A 21,982-nucleotide genomic window follows, 5' to 3' on the forward strand; every position below is an offset into this window, starting at 1 on the left:
CGATTTTAGTTTTGTACTTTTATAGCTTGGGTATGCTTATACTACGTAGAAATTTTTATTATTTTCTAATATATAGCAATTTAAAACAAATTAAATAAAATTCGCGCGTACCTTTATTTTCGCCTGGAGACAGTGTAGCCACTGCGCAAAAAATACCTGGCCGAAATGTGTTAATAAAACTTTTGTACTTAACATAATAATTAGTTTTACAACAGGTTATTTTGTATCTTACGTTTTATACTGTTCTTACATTAAAACTCAACCATTAGTAAAATTGATCGAGTTGTTTTAAAATTTATTTGCTACTTTCATTAATTTGATAGAACATTAGGTCTTCAAGGGCAAAGGTATACCAACATTGAAAATTAAACAATAAAAACTAGAGATGTTCCGACTAGTCGGCGACTAGTCGGCGACTAGTCGGTAAAGCCGACTATCCGGCCACTATTGTAGTCGGCGATTAGTCGGCGACTAATCGGCAAAGAGCGCCGACTATCCGGCTTCTTACGTTGTATGTATTTCTCAATAATATGAATGCGGGGGAACTACATGAAATAAAAACCTTGATTATATATATTTTCTTTTTATAATCAATCTTATACATTAAAAAATGTAAAGCAATCTTTCCTTTGGTAATCACTTTTTAAAATTACTTGCTTGTAAAGAAAACATAATTATGACATTTATTGAACAAAATTAGTACCTATCCTAATTAACATAAAAAACAACATAATATCTTCTTATCTTCAATGAACATTTATAAGTATTTCTTATTATTGAAATAAAAAGTAGATTTTTTTAAATTAACAATCTCAGTTATATGTATTAAATCAAGATTGTATGTACAAGATGCACAGTAATATATGTATATATTATACAGGGTGTATCGGCACTAACCCGACAAACTTTAACCAGCTATTCCTTAGCACATTTGGAGTAAAAAATGTTATGGGCACTTTGCTGTCCGGTAGCATTTTTTTTTCAATTAAAAGCCAATTTTTTTTTAATTTCCGCACTACATCACTGTCATTGGCATTGCGTTTCGTGTTAAACAGCTGTTATAAGCAAGTGTGTCAAAAAGCGTCTTCGCTCTTTCGCACACACTAAATAATAATAGTTAAAAATGAGACGAATGGTGCCGTGCTATTTCGTTGTGACTGTAAACGAGCGCCAATATAGGTACACACGTGCATTATTCAACGGAATTCGAATAAAATATTTGCCAGATGGGTTATCAAACTTTATCAAAGGATAAAACAGTGGTGACATGTGGTGAAAATATGAATAATAAATTTTTTATTAAAAAAAAACGTTACCGGACAGCAAAGTGCACATGAGATTTTTTACTCCAAATATGCTAAGGAATAGCTGGTTAAAGTTTGTCGGGTACGTGCCGATACACCCTGTATATATATACACGGTGTCCGGAAACTCGTAGTACAAGCGGGAAACTGGAGAATCTACACCACATGGGGAACCCAAAAAAACATAAAGTTTTTTGATTTGAGCATTTTCAAAAAAAAAAAAAAAAAACCAAAAAAAAATATTTTTCGGCTATTTTAGGGTTAAAGTTTTTTCTGGTGTTTAGGGTTGAATAACAGATGTTTTAACCCTGCAGAGCAGAAATATTTTATGATTACACCGGGTTAAATGAAGGGTGATTTCAAAATAATGCTTCAAATCCGAGTTTCTTCATTTGTTAAACTTTCAAATAGTTTTAATTAGTTGGGTACTTTGATCTTCAGTAATAATTTATAAGAATTTGATTAAAAAAAAAAAAAAAAAATCAACTTCAAACTCGATTTACTCGATAACGAAAGCTCAAATAAAAAAAAAATATACTACAAAATCGACTCCAAATGTGATGTAGATTCACCAGTTTCCCGCTTGTACTACGAGTTTCCGGACACCCTGTATATATCCAAAAATTCTAAACATGAACTGTTTGATAAAAACAAAAAAAAATGAAAAAAACATATTTCTTATAGCCATACCTACATAATCTAATCAAATCAAAGTCACAATTGTGACAACCAAAAATATCATAATCTCCTTATATTTTTTATAACATACTTATATTTTTTAATGAAGGGTAAATTATGATGTAAGAAGACTAAAGCTTCTGCCTTTCTGGTAGCAATCGATTTCTTTTTGTTTCATATATGTTTCCGGCCTCTGAGAACAGCTTCTCACTGTAAACAGAACTTGCGGGACAGCAGAGGTACACTTTGGCCATGCGCGACATTTCAGGGTACCTAGAACTATCCCCGAAACCGTAATCGGCTTAGCCGACTAGTCGGTCTTATTACAACCGACTAATCGGCTAGTCGGCTAGTCGGCGAAAGTCATAATCGGCACATCTCTAATAAAAACAAAACTTAATTTTTTTTTAAATTAAAATAATTAGGTTGAGATTAAAACAAAAATTACCTTTCAAAATAAATAAACTGGAAAATGAAAAACGCTAATTTTAATTCGCTCTATAGAGAGGGAAGAAAAAAATATGAAACCAATGCATTTTTAAAATACTTACAGTACAAAAGGGTTAATACTACGTAAATCTACTTCTCAACTTCCCACGCAAAGAAGGTTGAGTGTTTTATGGTTAAAAATTTTTGTAGCTAATAATATATAATCTAGTATATTAAATCTATTTCGATGACCATGAACATAAAACAGTTTTTTTTTAAGTGTTCAAAGACGTAGTCACAGCTTGCGGTAAAGTCTAAGAATGGCAATGCTAGACGTGCTCGCAAGCAGGGAAAAGTAGGCTTCTGCCTTGGTTTGATATACGTGTGGAGCGGATACTGACCATGCGCTGGTGTTGAGCTTGGCCCGTTGTTGAGCCCCCCGCAGTGGCGCACGCACCTCCCCCAGGAAGGTGGAGCCCCCGCCTAGGGCTCCAGGCGCATCGTGCCACAGGGACACGCACACCTCGCTGGCCTCCGCCTCGCACCAGCTGCTCGACGGACACACCTGCAATCAATTAAAGGGTTACATGTCACGCAATAAACAATAGATATCAATCAATCCATAAATCAATCAATCAACTAACCCACAAATCAATCGTTTAACAAAGGATACAATCGACCAGTGAATGAAAGAATCAAGAAATCAATGAACTAATTGAACAATTTATCAATCAGTGAATGAATCAATCAATGGAATGGCGGAATGCTCGCTTACAGTTGATGTTAGTTTCTTTTTTTTTTTGAAGCCGCTTTTGAAGTTTCAACTGCTCCTAACTGTATGGAGCCAGTGAGACTATGGCATCCCCAATTGGGGTATATTGTGAGGCTGAAGGAAGTGGGGAGGAGAAGGAGATAGGGAAGAGGAAGGTGTGGAGGTACCTGGCTATTCAGATTTATCCAAAATTCAAAATAAATTCAATAAATTCAAAATTCCAAAAAGCGACACGTTCCAGAATGGAAGATATTCTCAGTAGTGCCCTGGTGTAAGACCACCATACATAGTTGAAAATTTGCTTGAAATGACTGGGTCGTTTTTGGTGACCAGATCTGAATAGACAGGTACCTCCCCACCTTCCTCCTCACCATCTCCTTCCCCTCCTCACTTCCTTCAGCCTCACATACCCTAATTGGTGATGCCATAGTCTCACTGGCTCCAGACGGTTGTGAGCAGCTGGAACTGCTGTGAGGTACCCACATTAAAAATATATAAGATTCTATGTAAGGTTAGGTTAGATTAGATTAGGATATGTAGAGTTAGGTTAGGTTAGGTCAGATTAATCGGTTTCAAACCTAAATGGTTCCAGAATAAAGGAAAGTGTCTAAGAATGTTTTAAAATATTTACCGTGTAAGCGTTGTTACTGCCACTATCCCGTTCCTTAATAGCACTATCATTATCTAACATCAAATCAAACACAAAGCACTCGTCGAACTGCGGATTCACCGTCTTCTTCTTGATCTTAGTCCTGCGTGACACTTTCTTATCGTTCGCGTAAATCACTGTCACTATTGCGTACGGGTCGCACTGCCCGTTCTTCATCGTCAGCTCCGAGCACTCCATCACCCGGATGGACAGCTTGTTCTTCAGATCGGGAATGGTCTGATACTGCGTGCCATCCGACGGGGAAATGTCTGACGAAAAAACGCTGTCCGGAGAGAAGTCCGAATCCAGACTCATCGGATACACGTCCGAACAGGGACTGAACATCTGCATACTCGGCTGCATTCGTACATTGTTTTCTAAGGATACATGTTTACGTGATGACGAAGGTCCGTACGTGTGATGCAATCCCGTGTTGTTAAGATTTGTTAATCCGCCGCTTCGCAAGCTCTCCGAACGCGCTAGCCCGGACAAATTATCAGCGATTGCAACCGTTGAAAGCAATTTCTTACTACTCGTACTGCTGCAACTGCCGAATATTGTGTTCTCTTTGCAATACTCGGTGATGTTTTTAGTCAGCTTTTTAGATTTGCGATCGACGCTTAAATTTGAAGCTGTTAATTCGTCGACGGGGCTTCGTCCACCATCATATTGGTTTTCTACGAAATTCCGCTGCGGAATTCGAGGGGATTCATGTTGGATGTAGTCTGGTGACAGGCTAGTGATCTTGGGGTAGGATTCATCGAAGAGTATTTCTATGTGCGCCTTGCCCTGGACTTCGGAGTCGGCGTCCACCGCTCGGAGGGCAAACCAGTGGTCCTTGTTGTTGTAGGACTGGAGGTCCTCGCGGCGGATGGCCACCTTGCCAAGGACGCGGTCCTGCTTGAGGTGGCGGTCTTTGTCGCGGTCAAATACGTAGATGGAGAGGTGGCGGAAGCAGCGGGGCACCTCAAACTGGAACTCCTCCCCGAAGAATGGACTGGAAAACAGAAAAAGACATCATCAGTCACATTATAACATTTTATACTAGTACTCAAGTCGACAGGATTGCAGATTGCAGTAGAAAAGAGATCCTTGAGATGTGCGTTATCTTGTGTGAACCATGTTGTGAGGTTGAAGGAAGCGGAAAAGTTGGGAAGTAACTGGTTATTTTTTAATAAAATAAATCCTGATACTGCATTATATCTTATCCTGGCCATCTTGATACTGCATTATGTCTTAGCAATATTGAAATAAATGTTCCCAATTCCCATTGTTTAAGACGCCATAGCATGTTTCACATGAATACATTAAAAAATAATATCGCCTATTTTAGCCCTCTGACCCAAATGCGTCAACTATATAATAAGATAGAGTGTGCTGAAGTAGACATTTTCCTTCAGAAAAAATGTTCTGCTATTGTTAAAAAATATGTTGCACTGATTATATCGTGTATTACTTGCGTCTCTATTATGTATCTTACTTTTCAGTACTAGTTGTCTTTCATATAATTTTATAATTTTGTATTTTTATTAGATATATGGAAAATTAATGTATCTTATGTCTGATAAGATTTTTGTAATTGTAGTACCTATCTGTATATTAACTGAGTTTTTATAACTGGATTGTTCTCACCTAAGTGAGATTGTCTTTAAAAACTCAGTATCTATATAAATAAAAAAATTTATTTGTTCAAAATCTTAAATCTCCGATAGTTCTTCACCGATTGCTTTGAAATTTTGACACAAGTTTGCATTCGAATATGCGTGTTTTTATAAAATATAATAGATGTCAACTGTGACAGTTAAAAACTAGTAAATGTCTTTTATATTGTAAAGTACATCAGTATCTTGACTTTTTGTTTGTGTATTTGGTTTGGCGTACCATTGTTGATTGATTAATAAGCTTATAAAAAATGGCAATTCAAAGTCACCCCACTTGCACCCCCAAACACAATATGAACCTACACATTTTTTTTACATATATTTCGAAAATTTAAACATGTGCAATAAATATGAGATAAAAACATTTACTTAGTTTCAAAGTTAAAAATATCATCAATATCGCCCCATTTTAGCGTACATTTTTTTTTTTAAAGCGGATACGGTTTAAACGTAGTTTCCGTGAGCACTTAGGCCATAGACCCATTGTGCTATCTCTCATCTTATCTCCAATCCTTTAACAACAACCCAGTCCCTTTAATAAAGTTCACCAGGGTTGTTATTGGGTATGTGGCTATGTCTTCTGGTTCTACTGTATGTCTCCCCAGGTATCTGAGCCTAGTTCCCACCAGGGCAGGACATTGGCACCATAGGTGAATTGGAGTCTCTTCATCCTCTTCACATTTCCTGCATCTATTGGTGTTTTCTACTCCCAATATCTGCATGTGTCTCCTGAGATGGCAGTGTCCCTAACAGTTCCCTCAGTTTCTGTCCATATCGAGTAGTTTCTTGGTTCGTCTAGGGTCTGCTCCTTTTGTGAGTACTTTGGATTGTCGCATTCCAGGTGCCCTCTCCCATTCTTTACTGTACATAGTAAGTATGAAAAAATGTATTGTATAAAGGTCAAACTAATTATCTACTCCTAACAAAATGTCACGATGTCGTCAACAAGTCAAACTTCATAATAAGTTTCAGAGTGTATTACCTAACACACTTCCTATGGGAGGGGTAGTTCTACCTTTTACGCCGGTACTACTTGAATGGCTGTAAAGGCACTGCTGTCCGATAATTCTATATGAATATTGTATACCAATCTGTTTGTGCACGTCCCAACCAGTGGCGGCTAGCTCTAAGGAACGTTGGAGAAAATTTCAGTCAATCTAAAAATAATAATTATCAACCGATAATAGGATCATCGAAAATCAAAGAAAAAAAGAATAATAAAACTCTTAAGTTAAATTCGACCAGCTCGAATTATCGTTTTTGTATCACGTGTCATAAGTCACGTGGTGCGAGCGAAATTCATATCGCTCATCGAGAAACATCACCCGGGAACATCAATTATCTATATGCGCAGAGCGTGGATGTCGACCATAGTATTGAAATTTCCGCGAAACGTGAACGGCGCAAACTCTTCGGTGAGATGGCGCCACTTTAGTTTACAGTTCTCATACCGATCATTCCAGCAGGTTGGTATAAGCTCCAAAATTGACGATTGCTGGTATCTTTCAGCGCTAAAGGTTTATCTGACTTGGCAATATTTTTAGCGTACTACCCATTTTTGTGAGTGCACGCCGCCACTAGAGGTGGGTCCTATGAGTACTTTTCGTTACTGGGTACAATCACTTACACTAAGCCGTGCATTATCGGAAATCATTATAACTTTTTTGTTTCGACTACAATGAGTACAGGTACAGAGAAATACCGGTGACAAAATACTCAAAAGTATTTAATACCGACCTGAGGATTGATTCAGAATACGTAATTCTAATGCACTCGCATAAATTCTGCCCACATATTCCCCACAAATTTTCTACGTGAGCTTGATTCCCCCATTTATTATTCGAAATCCATGGAGGGGGGAAGGTTGTTAGAGAATTTCTGTAAAACATAATTCAAAATTCAAAAATACCCATCAAAAATACCCATCAAAAATACCCATCAAAAATACCTATCAAAAATACCTGGTAAAAGTACCTATTAAAAATATTTAGTCCGGTATAAAATACTTAGTATTTTGGAAGCAGGTATTTTGGAGATCTGTCAGAAGTACAAAGTATCGCATGGAAATACCCGGTACTTTTACTGGGTACGATAAATACGCCTCACTTCTAGTCCTAACTGCTCCCAAAACCGTCTGAGCCAGTGAGACTGTGGCATCCCCAATTGGGGTATGTTGTGAGGCTGAATGTAGTGAGTGAGGAGGGGAAGGAGATGGGAAAGAGGAAGGTGAGAAAATGACGAATTGAAAAAAACGAACATAAAATGTATTCGTTTTTTTTTTAAATCATTGAAGTAGCAAATTTAGACCCGAAACATTGTCTGAAATGGCCTTAGCCATGATTAGTGACCAGATCTAGGTGTTTCTCAAACTTCCTCTTCCCCTCCCACAACACGCCCTAAAATTGTGGATGCCATCGACCAACTTGCCACAGGCAGTTGGGAAAAATGTAAAGAAAAAATTGGCCTTTAAAATCATTGTCATTTCCCATGAATGGGTTTAAAAGGTGTATTTAATTGTTCCATATACACAATGCAATAAAGTTAAACCATAGAAATTAATTTTGATGAAAAAGAGAAAAGGTTTAAAGCGTTTTTTATAATTTTACACAAAACAATGAATTGATGCATTTCCTAGCTTAGCGATGGGTATAATCGAAACATCCGATTTCGAACCACTGATAATCGAATGATGTTTCGAATTGATTGCGTGGACACACAGACGGCAATGCATTTTTTTTCAATTTAAAAGAACGACATTTTACCCAAAAAGGCCTGAATGATGTCGAAAATTCAACCTTGTTCATTTAGCAGTCGATTTTTTACATTGAGATTACCTTGTAAGAGTTTAAACGGATGTCGCGGATTTAAGCCCCGCATTCCGAATATCTACCGATTTATAACATATTTCTCTTGATCATATCTACCGATTTATAACATATTTCTCTTGATCATATCTACCGATTTATAACATATTTCTTTTGATCGTATCTACCTATTTATAACATATTTCTCTTGATCATATCTACCGATTTATAACATATTTCTCTTGATCATATCTACCGATTTATAACATATTTCTCTTGATCATATCTACCGATTTATAACATATTTCTCTTGATCATATCTACCGATTTATAACATATTTCTCTTGATCATATCTACCGATTTATAACATATTTCTCTTGATCATATCTACCGATATACGACATATTTCTATTGATCATATCTAACGATTTATAGCATATTTCTCTTGATCATATCTACCGATTTATAACATATTTCTCTTGATCATATCTACCGATTTATAACATATTTCTCTTGATCATATCTACCGATTTATAACATATTTATCTTGATCATATCTACCGATATACGACATATTTCTATTGATCATATCAAACGATTTATAGCATATTTCTCTTGATCATATCTACCGATTTATAACATATTTCTCTTGATCATATCTACCGATTTATAACATATTTCTCTTGATCATATCTACCGATTTATAACATATTTATCTTGATCATATCTACCGATATACGACATATTTCTATTGATCATATCTAACGATTTATAGCATATTTCTCTTGATCATATCTACCGATTTATAACATATTTCTCTTGATCATATCTACCGATTTATAACATATTTCTCTTGATCATATCTACCGATTTATAACATATTTATCTTGATCATATCTACCGATATACGACATATTTCTATTGATCATATCTACCGATTTATAACATATTTATCTTGATCATATCTACCGATATACGACATATTTCTATTGATCATATCTAACGATTTATAGCATATTTCTCTTGATCATATCTACCGATTTATAACATATTTCTCTTGATCATATCTACCGATTTATAACATATTTCTCTTGATCATATCTAACGATTTATAACATATTTCTCTTGATCATATCTACCGATTTATAACATATTTCTCTTGATCATATCTACCGATTTATAACATATTTTTCTTGATCATTGTAAGTTCCTAAAAAAATATGTTCTTTTTGAAGATAATATCTACACATTTGTAGAACCGAAACGGTAATTAAATGAAATTCACATTATTATATACACATTTCGTTCTGTTATTTAAAATTTTAATAGGTATGAAAAAAACACACTGCTTCTAAATGCAACATGGGCATTATTTATCGATAGATTTTAGTTCTTTGCTTATTTTAAACGAGTCTTTTTTTATTAAATATTTTCACAATTTTCGCTTAATTATTATCGGTTTTTTTTAATATTAGTGCTTTGCCTCTAACATTCGTATTTACATAACTCTATTTCAAACCATCTTCGTCTTCTTTTTGAACGCTTACTACTGGCGCGGCAGTTACTGCAGCACTGCCATTCGAATGATGTACTGAATTGTATCTCGGGTGACATCACGAAACACGATTGTATACGTTTTACCCAAGTTCACTTTGAAAATTCATAACTTCGTCGAGTTTTAAGATATCGAGAGACAACCTCATTCAGAATAACATTCTCAATGCGACAAATAGTTTATTTGTCGAAATAATTATTTAGACAAATACCTACGGATGTAAGTTATTTATATTTAAGATTAATACAAACCGTACCTCACCATTCAAATATTTTATGTGAAACGGTTTCTAAACTGTGTAAAAAGTTTTTCAACTATAAAATAAGGGGTAAAAAGCACATTTTATTTTTTCAGACGATGAATTAGTAACTTCCCGAGGGATTCGTCTAGAAACATCTGAGAAGTTAGTAATACGTTCATCAGAAATAATAAAAATAAATCATACGGAAATTTCAATTTTCTAGCCCTGCTAGGGCAAATTAGACCGTAGGTCCGTCCATTACGCCGGGCCGCGCGCCGAATATTGTTTTCCACGACTTATCACTTATGTCGTTAAGATTTCCACTTTATTTTAGAGATTTGATGGGGCAAATTCAACCGCAGTCTGTCCAATACACCAGGGCAGCGCGTCGCATATTTTTGTGCACGGCTGCTTCACTTAGGTCGTTAAGATTCTGCCTTTATTTTAGTGTATTGTCTCGTCTTAACCCTTCAGTACGTTCATCACGAAACCTTTCCGCACCTTAAGACTCTATATTCCCTTTACACAGCGTTCATCCGTCCCCACCATAGACATATGAATATTAGTAGACCTGCCCTAAGTGATTAAAAGCGTATTATCCCCACTCCCCATACCGGTTCCATTGGAGCCGGCTGTGCTCGCGTATGGCCTCAAGTGAAATTTGAAAACGTGACGTCATCATTCTTGTGCGAACTATGGTCGATGCATCATCGGTTCATTTTACGAAATAACACTGCAAAATGTTGACTTGTGATATGAAAACTTGTAAAAATAGATGTGAAAAAGAGAATAAACCCAATTGTCGTATTACATTCCATAAGTAAGCATTATTTTACTTTATTTTAAGCTTATTCACACCGTATTATATGGATCAGTTTTAGAAACATATACTATCACATCACAATGTAGCGATTCTCAAGTGTGCTCATCGTTGTTTACTGGGGTAAGTAAATTATGAAACATTTGTAAAAGTGTCTTAACTAAATACTCTGAAACTAACTACGACTCTGCAAACAGAAGAAATTTACTTTGCCGAATTTGGACTTCGCAAATTAGTTCATAACGTGGCGAGTAATTTGCGCTCCCATGTAAAAATGTCTATTCATTCAAAAGCAGATTTTACTTTTAAGAACTAAATGGTGATATTATAATGCGAGATGCCTATTTACTGTCAGATTGATTTATTGACGAATCACAGTCAGCTTAACCCCCTTCGTTCTTCAACAGTTGATTTTACCCCTCGCCATTATCTTCTCGTCTATTAATTCCTATGTCTGTGGTCCCCACCTAGAACACTGCACACCGATCTGGACTCCTTTTTACCAAGCTCACATTGAAAGAATCGAAAGAATTCAAAAAAAAAATTTAAATACATTAATTATAAACAAAACTTACATTTCTCAAATTATACCGATTCTATTAATTACCACAAGTTCAACTCCCTTCATACACGACGTTTGATTTTTGACCAAATCTTATTATTTAAAATTCTTAACAATGGCCTCGACTCACCAGAGCTAATGAATTTAATAAATATTCATATTCTAACAAGATCAACACGGCAATTCCATTTGTTTCATTTACCTACATATAGAACTAACTTTAGAAAAAAATCACCAATTCCACGTATATGTGCCCAATATAATACCAAATTTCAAAACATAGACATTTTTAGCAATACACTTCACAAATATCGATTAGAAGTAACACGTACGATCGAAAATTAATACAATAGTATGGAATGTATCCAGAGCATCTCCTATCCTCATCCTAAATTCCTATTCCTCCCCTCCTCACCTAAAATATATATATACATTTTTTTATGCAATAAAACTCCATCTCCAATCAATTTTAATATAGGAGACTTTTTTGGCTTGACTGTATTTAACATGTATATATTTATATTTATATTTTATGTATAAGCTGTTTGTCTCTTACCTTTACCAATAAATATCACATTTGTTCAGTTTGCAATGTTTTCTGTGTGTTTCAAATGCACTATATACCTCTCATTTTTTTAATTTTCATTAAAAACAAATCTGTTTTAGAAACTTGATAAAATTATCTCTCCGGTGTATGTATTTAAAATAAACATTACTATTTCTAAATAATAAAATTTTGATATCAAACGTGAAAAGTGTTATCAAAAACGCTAACCACATTTTTACTTAAACTTTTACTCCAATCATAAAAAAATGGAGAGGACTCGATTTTTCGAAAACACATTCGTTTTGTTTGGGAAATTTGTAAGAAAACTGTATCTTCACTTGTATCTCGTTCATATAATAAAAAAATAAATTAAATTAAACCGATTATTCGAATTATTCATTTTGGCCATTTTTAGGATTTAATCAATGGATTCCAGTATAAATTTTTTGAGGCAAACTGGAAAGAATTATTATTTCTCTTTCCTAGGTCAAAAAAATACGCATTTCCGCATGGTAAAAAAAGATGAAAATACTTTTATAAAATATATATCCCTAAAACGGCGGAGGAAATAAATTCTCGATAAACAAATAATCGAGGAACATTCCCGAGGGCACATCCCTATTAATGAGCTTAAGATAATATTCCTCTTAAATTAGTAATAATTATTGCTGAAATCGTTTTTCTTAGAAGAGTAAGCAAGGCAGGAAGTACAGTCACGCATTTTTGCCTCGACTTATCGGCGTGGGAGAAACGTCTGTTTATTGTCTGGACTGTTTTAAACCGTGACATAGGCTTTCGTTACTTTAAGGCGAAGCTTAATGCTAAATCACTATTTTGATTACTCTTTTTATAACGAATTGGTGTACATTATGAATACCAAAAAATATGCTTTAGATAAATTGAAGGTTTTCCTATCGTTTCGCTTGAGTAGAATACAAATAAAAAATAAATTACTCAATAAAAAATATAAATGTAAACTACTAAATAAAATATTTTTTCATTGGTAACAACTTTTAAAAATACAGTATTATAGCTAAGATTATCTGTGACAGTTTCACTTGATTAACTTTTTTGCTTTCTTATAAAATTATTTACAAAATAAATAAAAACCAGTTTTGTGCTTGAAATCGAGCGTTTCTAGACTCCTTTTGTCAAGCGATTTGAATGCCTATTACCTACAATATAAGGAATACCAAGAATATACACATTTTTTGCTTGTAGCTTCCTCTTCAGTCTTGGATTAGAATAATATCATTTTATGCTTCTTGATCTTTCATTTGATGATCCTTAAATACATCCATTTGGATTTTAATTTTGTTTTCGGTAATGAATGAATGTAAATCTCGGAAGCAAATAGATAAGGAATAATATAAAAGAAATAAAAAACGAGATCAAAGAAGGGATATTCCTAGTCTAGTGCGACAGTTGAAAAATACACTTCCTGAATAATTGCGTCACTTCAAATGTGACACTCCAGTTGTTAGTGTGTCAAGAGTCAAGAGTCAAGACCCTCGGCCAGGTTGGAAATAAAAAAGCACTCGGATATGTGTCAAGTCGGTGTACGAGTCGAGTCTCGCTGTGTATGGGAAAATCTATTTAAAGAAATCTTTTAGAATTTCCCGTCCGTTTTGGACACAGAATAAAGAAGAAACAAGAAATGCGATGTGGGCGTGTTTGGGTGATTCAAAAGACTGGCAAAATTCGATATAATCCATTTAAACGTGGAATTATTATATAATTCACTAGTGGACCTCGCGATGCTTCGCTATTGCTAATGTCTTTCTCGGGCGTCTCCGACTTATTTAACCATTCACTACTGTACACCACAGCTAAACTGTTAAAAAAATATCTAGGAATCGTAATTGACCATAACCTTAGATGGATACCTCACATCAAACAAATCACAAATAAACTTCTCAAAACAATACACATTTTCCTAAACATAAGAAACATATATAAAATAAAACAATTGAAAACAATATATTTTGCACTCTGCCAATCAATAATAGAATATGGAATTATTGCTTGGGGAGGAGCAACAAACTCGACTATCAATTACATAGAAACCGCACAGAAAACGATCTTAAAGGTAATACTAAAAAAACATAGACTGACTGATACAGACCAAATATTCAACAGCTGTGACGTACTAGATATACGCCAATTAAACGTTAAAACACTACTAAACTACATTTTTGACAAAAAAATAAATTTCAACATACACAAAATAACACTAACAGGCCAGTTAGACAAGCGTACAAAGAAAACATAAAAACTCCAACAGTAAATTCAAGCTTTAGACAAAGACACTACCAATACCATGCTATAAAAGCTTTCAACAGTCTAAAAATTGAAATTAAAATTGAGGAAAGTAAAAATAAATTCACACACAAAATTACAAAATGGATTAAAGAACAAAAAAGACAATATTACCAAAATGTCATAGCATTAAAAATAAAAATAAAACCTACACGTAACACACAAATCAATATAAACACACAAGATTATATATTAACCCCTCCGACTTTTCGCGAACTTGAAGCTAAGATGTCTTTACCGAAATGTCAATTTCACGAAAACGTTGTGTTATTACCGCCTCACAATCAAAGCTCTATAAATGAAACATTACTGAACGGAGCCGAATAGTAAAAACTGTTTTAGAAAGGTTACAAAATAGGCTTTCAAATTGTTGTATCATAAATAAATATTAACATTTGTAAATATTTAAATTTAGAATGGAAACATGAAAAAATTGTAAAAATGACTCACCTGTAATGTTTTATGTAAAAACGATACTAAAATCACGGATAATGTAAAAAAAAACACTTATTTCATCGTACAAATGTACAATAAACAATTCTGTCACTTCACTTTTTGACCATTTCATACAAAATATATTTTTAAAAAAATAATTAAACTTGCGAGGCGGGTCGGCACGTCAAACGGCTTTCTTGGCGTCGTTTTACGATTTGGCGGGTAAAATTTGCTTCCACTGAGTAGGTCTTTTTACGGGTTTCTATGGATAACTTTGAATAGAGATGCGAAGCTTCATTCAATACGAATATTCTACTTTTTGTTTTAGGGATGTCACTAGAAGAATAACGGAGTTATGACGATTTTTGTGGAAACACACGCGTTGACGTGTAAACACGCTTATTGTACTTGACTGCTATCGTTATTTTATCGTGTATATCTGCTTACGTTGCTGACCGGTTAAATGTATTATTTTATCTTATATTGTAGATTGTATTTAGATTATATTTTGATATTATAAAATGAAGGCCTCAGCACGGGCAAGCCACCCAGGGAGGCCAACATTACTGGAAAACTTTGAAATGTAAAAAAATATTGTACCAAATAAAATAAAAAAAGCTACATTACATCGACTTTAATTCGACTCAGTATCTCATTCCGGTGCGTTAAGTATTCCTCGGGCGTCCCCGACTTTTTCTACCATTCAAACTACTATCTAAACACTCCTGCCACTAATAAGAACAAACTTTGAAATTTTCATACAAATTGGTCAACTACTCTTCGAGTTTTGCGAGCACAAACATACGCATTGTGAATTTTTTATATATACAGGGTGTATCGGCACTAACCCGACAAACTTTAACCAGCTATTCCTTAGCACATTTGGAGTAAAAAATGTTATGTACACTTTGCTGTCCGGTAACATTTTTTTTCTTTTAAAAACAAAAAATAAATAAAATTTCCACACTCCGCTACTGCCCACAGTATAGGGGTAAAATAATTGGCAACGCCGCGCTACTGTCATCTCTTTCACACATATTCTGTCTCAAGTCCCGTGTGGTTCCCGCCACCCCGTCTCGTATCAGTGGTCAGTGCTGTTTTGGGAGTTCGCATGTCATCAAGTTTCTAGTTTCGTTTTTGTTTTGTTATCTAAGTTTTTACTGTTGAAATATGCCCCTCAATTATCCACCTGCCGAGCAAGCAGATATTGTTTTTGTTTATGGATTTTGCAATGGAAATTCACGAGCAGCCGTAAGGGAGTATCGCATGAGGTTTCCTGGAAGACGCGTCCCACACCATGCTACCTTTGTCCAGGTTTGTACCCTATCAATTGTTTATTGAAACTATTTACATTCATTGATAATGCCAAAAAGCGCTTTTGAAATTTAAACTGGGAACATTAAAAACATAACAAGGGGCCACCAACTTTAAAAATGTAAATTGTACTTTAGGTGATTTGTGTTCAGTGGTCACTAAACGGCGTTTTAAAAAGTTAATTAATTTTAATCTCTAATAAATGCATCATTCACTGCAATTGAATTCACTCCCTTTCTCACCATGGGATTATTTAAATTACTTGAATTCAATTTCACCCCTGTGAATCCAAGATATCAACCGTACCTAGTTAAGAAAATTATAATTTAAAACACTTTGTTATACATTTTACTATAAAAAAATGAAATAAATGAAGAGAAAACGTAAGTTTTCTGATATGTGCCTAAAATAAGTGTTCTTTAAAAATAAAATGAGTGAAAAAGCCCGCGATTGTTTATTTGACATTATTACTGAGCTGAATAATAAAAGCAGTTGTTATTTGTTGTTTTGTTTCAGATGTATCAACAATTGCGTGACTGTGGCATCGGACGGATTGAAGGCGCCGGCGGAGGACACAACATCGTTCCTGTGGCAGTTGAGGAGAGAATCCTGAACTTAATTACCGAAGACCCCACGCTGTCCGTGCGTCGGGTCGCTCTGATGATAGGACACAGGGAACACATGGCGGTATGGAGAGTTCTGAAGAAGCACGGGCTCAAACCTTTTCACTATAGGCGCTGCCAAGGCCTCATGGAGAATGACCACTTTTCCAGAGTCGTGTACTGCAGAAGAATGCTGCATAATGTCATAAGAGATGCAGACTTCATGAAAAACATATTGTTTACCGACGAAGCACAGTTCACTAAAACAGGAGTGCTAAATGTGCACAACTTGCACCATTGGGCTGAACAAAACCCCAAGCTTGTTCGGGAGTCGTCGAGCCAGGACAGATTTTCCATCAACATGTGGGCAGGAATCCTGGGAAATCAAATACTCGGTCCAATCGAGTTGCCTCCCAGACTAAATGGACCGATGTATTTGGAGTTCTTACAAGTGCAACTGGGCGAGATTCTGGAAGATGTGAACCTCGAATTACTACGGAGAATGTGGTTCCAGCACGATGGAGCCCCACCACACTATTCGATTGCCGTGCGGAACTACTTGGATGTCGAGTTTCCTGGTCGTTGGATAGGCCGTGGAAGTCCGGCCATTGCTTGGCCACCAAGATCACCCGACCTGACCCCCCTGGATTACTACCTGTGGGGGGCTCTCAAGGAAAAAGTGTATGCTAAGCCAATAGCCTCAAGAGAGCAACTGCTCGAACGAGTGATGGAAGCCGCTGCAGAAATTAAAGCAAATCCTGCAAACTTAAATAATCAAAATATAACAAGACTACACGCTTGCATCGAAAATAATGGTAGTCACTTCGAACAAATGCTCCAATAAAAAAATTAACATAAACTACATGTCCGCATTTTCATTTATTATTTATTGGTAAAATTCTCACAATGTCATTCATTTACACATCAATATTACCTACATATCAATATTTAATAAAATCTGTAGAAGAGTATGCCCGTCGGCATTCAACAAGTTTTTCGACAAGTGTGTCGAAAAGCGTCTTCTCTCTTTCCTACACACTAAATATTAATGGTTAAAAATGAGACGACTGATGCTTGTAAGCGCGCCAATACGTAAAAACAACGAAACTCGAATAAGAATTGCCAGGTGGGTTTTTTAATCGCTTTAATCTGACTTTAAACAATAATTAAACACGTAAAAATTATTTAATATAATATTACAGTACAGTACTTTGAACCTTCGCAATAAATTTATTTGATTTTAAGTTTAGTTTGTAGAACTCCATTTCAATTTAGAGATTTTTTTTATTTTAACAGTCTTATTAAAAAATTTATAAAAACAGTGTGTTTATAAACAAGTTCTGCTAGTTGTAATTATTATTACGCGTGACAGCTGTTTCACCTTCTGACGGCATTATCAAACTTTGGTAAAGCCACTTACAGACGACGTAAGTGATAACTTTCTTTTTTTATTATTCTGGCTTTATTGATTTCCGAGTAAATTGTCGTAAATTATTATTTGCTAATCCCAATATTATTTGCTAATGCTAATAATTAAGTGAAATTTTAAACAATGCAATAATAGGATTATTGCATTGTTAATTTCACTTAATGTCGTTGGTATTTCCAACTGATGACTCAGGGGTTTATTTCCCTGAATAATTAAGTATTTTGGGGTCTAATTATTATGCATTTCATTACATCCGATAATTTAAACAATTTTTATGTTGAATTGGGGTAAGTTTTATGGCTAAGGGAAGGAGTGGAAGGTGAGGAAGTACCTGGATATTCAGATCTGGTCACCAAATACGGCTAGTCATTTCAAGCAACGTTTAAATTCTAAACCTGGATATTCAGATCTGGTCACCAAATACGGCTAGTCATTTCAAGCAACGTTTAAATTCTGAACCTGGATATTCAGATCTGGTCACCAAATACGGCTAGTCATTTCAAGCAACGTTTAAATTCTAAACCTGGATATTCAGATCTGGTCACCAAATACGGCTAGTCATTTCAAGCAACGTTTAAATTCTGAACCTGGATATTCAGATCTGGTCACCAAATACGGCTAGTCATTTCAAGCAACGTTTAAATTCTGAATTAATTAATCAATTACGAAAAAGCGTGGGGTTAAGAATATTTTTTTTAAATTATAGTTGTAATTTATTGTCGATTTTTTAAAAAAATTGCGATATTTTAAATAAAATTTAATAATTATTGTTTAAATAAATTAGCAATCTGGCAGCATTCATTTGCAGGTGGTCAATCCAATGCAGTCATGACGTTTGTGTGAGTGCTTTCCTTTGTCTCAGTGTGTTGCGCAGCAGTTTTATATGAACCGTTTTTTGATTCATCGGGATTGTTTTTAAAACTATACATTCTTTGTACCTTCAAATTAGTGGAAATAAACTTAAGTGTGTCAAGCTGCTCGTTATATTCCGGTAATTCTGGAAGGCTTTTAACATAAGCAATAATATTCATAAATCACATTCCGCGAAGTTGTAAATAACTAAATTTATTAAAAAATATACGTTGTAGGATAGCCTAGCAAGTAACATTTTGACAGAGCACTTACGGTGATTTAAAAAACAACGGCGCTGTTCAAATAATCCAATTATTATTATTGATAAGTACCTAAGTGAGGAAAATTGTTTTTAAAAGTGCTCAGAATTATTGGACTTCGATTATAAATTCAGGAAATCTACTAATTAGTTTCTTAGTTTCAAAATTAGACTATTTAATACGTGAAACGCGTAAGAGGTGAAACCAAAGCATTCCAGAGGTGAAACAATTTAGATACAAAAATAAAACTGATGTGTACAATACAAGAAGACAATCAGTGATTCGCATACGAAAAATGTGAATAATCATTATTGTTAAATAAAATATTTCTTTTCTGGTACTGGATTATGTAATACGGGCTTCGTTCGCAGCAACACGCGAGAGTTGCGATGTTGCTTTCAAATTTTGACAAAGGATAAAACAGTGGTGACATGTGGTGAAAATATGTTTAATTAATTTTTTATTAAAAAAAAACGTTACCGGACAGCAAAGTGCACATAACATTTTTTACTCCAAATGTGCTAAGGAATAGCTGGTTAAAGTTTGTCGGGTTAGTGCCGATACACCCTGTATATATATACAGGGTGTATCGGCAAGTACCCGACAAACTTTAACCAGCTATTCCTTAGCACATTTGGAGTAAAAAATGTTATGGGCACTTTGCTGTACGGTAACATTTTTTTTTAATAAAAAATATACTATTCATATTTTCACCACATGTCACCGCTGTTTTATTCTTTGTCAAAGTTTGAAAACCCACTTGGCAATATTTTATTCGAATTCCGTTGAATAATGTACGTGTGTACCTATATTGGCGCGCTTTTACAATCACAACGAAATGGCACGGCACCATTCGTCTCATTTTTAACTATTATTATTTAGTGTGTGCGAAAGAGCGAAGACGCTTTTCGACATACTTGCTTATAACAGCTGTTGAACACGAAAAGCAATGCCAATGACAGTGATGGAGTGAGGAAATTTTAAAAAATTTTGTATTTAATTGAAAAAAAAATGCTACCGGACAGCAAAGTGCCCATAACATTTTTTACTCCAAATATGCTAAGGAATAGCTGGTTAAAGTTTGTCGGGTACGTGGTGATACACCCTGTATATAGAAGATTATTAATTTCAAATGGGTTGTTAAAAATTAAAGACAATCTATTTATCTATATTCTATGTATAAATAAGAGAATCCGTGGGTTTGTTTTTTATAAAATTCTACATTTTTTAATCAGAGATTGATGAAGTTTTGCACACTTTACCTTCAAATAAATAAACGCTGCAGCCAATTCCCCCATTTCTCGCATCCTTCAAACATTCAACTCAATTCAAACAAGCACAAATACCGATATATTTTTTGATTTTCTGCCTCTATTTAAGAAAAAAAAAATTTGCACACTAAATTCGCACACATAACACAAACATACACACCCTCATGCACACCCTCACACACACAAAAACACTCAAACAGACCTCTCTCCTTCCCTAACATACTAACTAACTTAACTTGAGGAAGCTACAAGCCAAAAATGTGTATATTCTTGGCATACCTTATATTGTAGGTAATAGGCATTAAAATCTCTTGAAAAGTCCCGTTGGCGTCATGTATCTTTTATCAGGAGATTTTTCAATGTGGATGAGTGTTTCAGGCTAATAATTATTGCTTATAAAAATAATTGTTACCCTTTGTGCTATGCATAAAAAATCTTGTCTTAAACATTAGTTTACCAAAAAATAATAAAAAATATTTTATTTAGAAGTTTACATTTATATTTTTTATTGAGTAATTTATTTTTTTATTTGTATTCTACTCAAGCGAAACGATAGGAAAACCTTCAATTAATCTAAGGCATATTTTTTGGTATTCATAATGTACACCAATTCGTTATAAAGATTAATCAAAATAGTTTATTTAACATTTAACATTAAGCTTCGCCTTAAGTAAAATGTATAATATAAAACATATGTATATATGTCACCGACATGTCATTGGTACCAATTATTGTATTAACTTGTATAACTTTGTAACTATTGTCCTCTATGTAATTATCTACTATTTGTTTCTGCAATAAAAATAAATAAATAAAAAAAGAAGATGACTGTCGACATGAGATTTCGAAAAACCACACCCCTCCCTTTTTTTCCAATTGTAACAATATTAATTGATAATTGGCAGCGTGGATTTTATTTGCATACAAATCCACAGGTTTATTCCGAAATTGATGAAATTTTGTGCACTTGACCTTCAAAACAGTAACAACACGACAAAATACAATATTCTATAGCAGCACACATAAGCGTAACTACATTGCCCACTCTCCGATACAACGACTTTACACCATGGGAAATCATTACTTGGGTGATGTTGACATATTCAATACCAACTTTGCAAGTTTTGTGGATCATTTAAAACATTTATTTCAACAATACTCCTAAACACATCATGTAAACCTACAAATAGTTGTAATTTTCTGTTTTTGTTTCTTGTGTTTGTATGACTTGTTGCATAGCTTTTATCAAATGTAATTTTATTCTTATTTTTTATGTTTCAAAGTATCTGTCAAATTAAAATTATACTACCAACCATGTAAAAGCCCTCTGGGCGTTAAAGTAAATAAATAAAAACAATAGGAAGATGACTGTCTACATCTGTATTCAAAAATGCATAAATTCCGGGCAACGCCGAAGGCTTCAACAAGCTAAAATTAATTAACGACACGTTATTGTTTGTTACATCAAAAGAAAAAC

At 34.5% G+C, this 21,982-nt stretch overlaps 1 protein-coding gene across 1 annotated transcript in view; it reads right to left on the minus strand.

The window, feature by feature from the left end:
• RasGAP1 (Ras GTPase activating protein 1) overlaps nucleotides 1–21,982 on the minus strand; it is a 91,182-nt gene that overhangs the window by 19,651 nt on the left and 49,549 nt on the right. Inside the window, exons 3-4 of the mRNA XM_089647131.1 lie at nucleotides 3,815–4,829; nucleotides 2,813–2,976 (exon numbers count right to left, since the gene is read on the minus strand). Of these exons, the coding sequence (XP_089503257.1) occupies nucleotides 2,813–2,976; nucleotides 3,815–4,829 (1,179 nt within the window). The remainder of the gene's footprint in view (nucleotides 1–2,812; nucleotides 2,977–3,814; nucleotides 4,830–21,982) is intronic.

Source organism: Hesperophylax consimilis, chromosome 26, assembly GCF_061612785.1.
Source record: "Hesperophylax consimilis isolate HC1 chromosome 26, BYU_Hcon_1.0, whole genome shotgun sequence".
Classification (NCBI taxonomy): domain Eukaryota; kingdom Metazoa; phylum Arthropoda; class Insecta; order Trichoptera; family Limnephilidae; genus Hesperophylax; species Hesperophylax consimilis.